This window comes from Fundulus heteroclitus, chromosome 12, assembly GCF_011125445.2.
Source record: "Fundulus heteroclitus isolate FHET01 chromosome 12, MU-UCD_Fhet_4.1, whole genome shotgun sequence".
Lineage (NCBI taxonomy): Eukaryota > Metazoa > Chordata > Actinopteri > Cyprinodontiformes > Fundulidae > Fundulus > Fundulus heteroclitus.
Window position 1 is genome coordinate 9,298,817 of NC_046372.1, and position 4,046 is coordinate 9,302,862.

At 38.8% G+C, this 4,046-nt stretch overlaps 1 protein-coding gene across 1 annotated transcript; it reads left to right on the forward strand.

The window, feature by feature from the left end:
- The first annotated feature begins 1,144 nt into the window (after positions 1-1,144).
- LOC118556508 (vasotocin-neurophysin VT 1-like) lies at positions 1,145-3,653 on the forward strand. Its single transcript, XM_036144800.1, has 3 exons — positions 1,145-1,346; positions 3,076-3,280; positions 3,365-3,653. Exons 1-3 carry the CDS (start codon positions 1,149-1,151, stop codon positions 3,499-3,501), a joined length of 540 nt encoding a protein of 179 aa, XP_036000693.1. The 5' UTR covers positions 1,145-1,148; the 3' UTR covers positions 3,502-3,653.
- The last annotated feature ends 393 nt before the right edge of the window (positions 3,654-4,046 follow it).

Here is a 4,046-nt window from a genome sequence, read left to right on the forward strand (position 1 = left end):
AGAGAATATGAATTACAATTGTTTTGGGAGACTCTTTAGCCTTGTGCTGCTTAGGATCTTCTTTTGAATATTGGTGTTGTACGCGTCAGATTTATCCCAAGCTATCTGGGGAAAAGTATATATCAGTTATATTGTTTTTGACTGAAATCCCAGTGAAAGAGTGAGTTTTATTTTCAAAAACAGAAGATCAAATATGGGAGCCTGGGGCCTAAATCTACAGTAATGGCAGAGTGCCGGTTTGTTACGTTTCCAAACTACCATGCTCAGATAACAGTTCCTGACTTGCTCATTCTCTCTGGATAAATCACTTTATAAATCTTCATTTTTTGAGCTCGAAGTTGAGCTATAGACCTTGCTGTCCCTATGATTTTTCTCAGGCGGCTATTTTGTTATGTTCCTGGAGGTCGACGTTAAAAATATATTGTTATCACTGCTGGTTGCTTGGACACGTTTCAAAAGGAAAAGTTGTGAAAGTGATGATAAATGCCTTTTAAGAGTAAAATCGTGAAGCCTATTAAAGGACAATTATGCTCATTAACTCGCTGATGCTCAGTTTTACCTCTTGCCGTTTAGTTAATCAGCATCACAACAGCTAATAGGTGAGATGCAACTCAAAGCATGCTGCAGAACATAGCAATCAGTTGAAATATGTTTGTTGGAAATGCTAATGTTTTCATGCTCATCAACAGTTTTTTTTTTTCAGCCCCGTAATTTGTGTGACCCTGAGGTTCTCATGGTCTCAGTTGTCTGCATGCAACCACAGCAAAAATAAATAAAAAATGGCTCCACTGATCAACTGAACGGTGCATGATCATCATAAGTTGGTCCGCATCTCGCTGCTTATTAATATAAATCAGATTAGTTGTTCTCGAGCTCCGTTTAATTGTTGTGTCTCCGCAGGTTTATTGTGTCATCGAGCGCGGAAATTATCCTGAAAAGCTTATTAGAAGTAAAGTGCGGCGCGTGGCTGAATACAGATGCTGTTTTCCTGTGTAGATTTGACTGATGCGCGCATCCAATGCGGACGCACATCTGCCGCGACCCCTGGCGCGCACGGCTCGCGCACGGAGCCCGGTGGGGAGGTGGAGAGCCAGTGACGTCAGGTGTGGGTCTCTTTGTCAAACCGCGTGTCCGTGTGTGTATAAGAGATGAGTGACCGGGGGTCTGCCGGTCACACATCCACGCCAGCGGAGGAACTAACAGGTGCTCGATCCGAACCAGCAGCCATGCATCACTCCATGCTCCCCCTGTGCGTCCTGGGACTCCTCGCGCTCTCCTCCGCCTGCTACATCCAGAACTGCCCCCGGGGAGGGAAGCGCGCGCTGCCGGAGGGCGGCATCAGACAGGTGAGGACCGGAAGAGATGCGCTGTTACTTATTGCCAGTCTTTACGAAGAAATGTTCTATACTTCAATAATGCGTAATATTCAAAATAAAATATTTTTTAAAAAAATGATTAGGAATTTGTTTTAAAGTGGCATGATTCATTTATTGGTTTGAATGCATGTAGGTTATAAAAGCAGGGCCCCTTTAAAACTGGGAAACTGCGATAAGAATTGTAATATTCCGTGAATATAAATTACACAACTTTTCATGTTAACGTTTCAAGAGTGTCAAACTGCTTTTAACCCTAAACTGTCATATTTAGTATATTATTTTACACTTTCCTTTATTTTTTTATTGTATTTGTGATGCAAAGGCTGATTCATGACTATATGAAATTAAATTGCAAGAATATTTGTCTTTCAGGGATCAATTTTAATGATTTTCTTGATTAGTTTTGAATTTAGATGGGCATCAATTTATTCTTGAAACTGGGAAAAAACAGTGCTTTAAATGAAATAAATACAAATCCTGTTAATAATCCTTCTTTTTTGAAAGCCTATTATTAACCTTCTGAAGATTTAAAATGGTTGTATATAAAGTATTAAGCAGTATTTTTGTATCCAGTTATATTGTAAAAAAATATTTTTACAATAGAAGCAAACAAAAGAACATGTAAGAAATAACTCATAAAAGCATAATAATGGGAAACTTCAGTTTTTATTGACTTAGTAATGTGAACTCTAGATAGAATGTTCCTTTTAAGAATAAAATCTTGACAATATTTGAATTTGAGAGATCATTTTTAATATGGCATGAAGAATTTCTGAATTGGGAGGACTTTTTTTAAAAAGTTGTCAATGTATTGCATATATAAATACAGCTGAACAATGTTATAAGAATTGTGATAACTAATTATATTTCCAATTTTACTAAAACCAATTTTAGGAAACAATTTCCTAAAGTTTCCTAAAAAATATTTTTGTGTATGTGCATTTTGTTTTCTTTTTTAGACTTTATTTCTATTCCAGAGGAAAGATAAAAATTATATATAAACACATACAAATGTGACATATTTATATCTTTATTTTTAAAGCACAATTTGTGTACAAAGTGCTTTACAGAAAGCAACATGGGTAAATAAAACAGCACCAAAGACACAAAATGTTCTTTAAAAAGTAGTAAATTTAAAGCATAACATAAAAACATTAAATTTACTATTTGAACGTATAAATATTTTAGACATGAAATTCTTTTTAATAATGTGTAGTATTCTAGGTAAAGTATGAATTTTAAGACTGAAATTGTGAAACTATTTGATTCTCCGATATTTTTATTGACATGAATATTTTTTTGTTTTTAAATTTGGATTAATAAACAAAGGTTAAATTTGTCTTAGATTATAGAACTAAGAGATGTGACAATGCAATACAATAATATACATTATAAAAAAAATCTTCTAAGCCCGGTGTTAACCTGTGTCAAAACTACATTGTATTTTGTTATATATTTTCATATTTTACTTCTACTGTGTTTGGGAAAATACTTTAAGACATAAGTAACAGATATCACAAACATATAAATGTGACGCATTTACATTACGAGAAGAATTATACGTTTATTTGGAAACTAAATCTCTTTTAGGGGTGAAGATGCAAGCGAAAAGCAACGTCATTATGAATGCTAGGATGATCTGAAGAAACATTTTTTTATTGCTCCCAATGTAAAGTTCGCCAACTCTGCTTTTCTCTAGTGCATGCCCTGTGGCCCTGGAGACAGGGGCCGCTGCTTCGGCCCTAGCATCTGCTGTGGAGACGGCCTGGGCTGCCTGCTGGGCTCCGCGGCGTCAGCTCACTGTGAGGAGGAGAACTACCTGCTCACCCCCTGCCAGGCAGGAGGGAGACCCTGTGGACCCGAGGGGGGCCGATGTGCCTCCTCGGGTCTCTGCTGTAACTCCGGTACGGTCCTGTCGTTAAATCTGCCGTTTTCAGTGCATTTATTGTGTGCTTCATGATGCAAACTGATCCAGTGTTCCTTCTCAGAGGGCTGCCTGCTGGACTCCGACTGCCTCGGGGAGACGGACGCCACAGATCCAGCCCAGAGCTCCGCAAGGAGCTCGCCCACGGATCTGCTGCTTCGCCTCCTTCACGTGGCCAGCAGAGGACAGAACGACTACTGACGCCACGAGCGTCAAGCTCCCGACCACCTGCAGCCGCAACAGATGTTAGGCCTCAACCTGTGAACTCTGACCCCAGTCAATCTTTGTTCTGTCCTAAATGTCTTTTTCTGTGCTCTTCAATTTGTTTTTTCTGAATAGAAACACGTTTAAAATCCCAGAACAGAGAGATTACACCCACGGCAAATTTCTCTCTTGCTGTCACTTAAAAAGGAAAATGTACATACGTGCACATAATGTACACAGTTCAAGTCAAAGAAAACGGTGTAAATAAACGACGGATCATGAAGTAAAGTTGCCACTGTGTTACGACTGCTTCAGTAAATTCACTCCTGTGTAGCAGAAACGTATTTTGTGGAGGAGATCTCTACCTTGAAGGCCTGTCGTTGTTGTTTTCTCATCAAACCGGCAGGTTCATATTAGTCACACTGGTTAATTTTCCGTGTGTGTGAAAGAGACTGGAATGATAACTACACCGGAGAAGTCAGCCAGAATAACCGGTATGATTTTTGCCAGTGATTTATAGGGTATCAATTTGGAGTCACCCT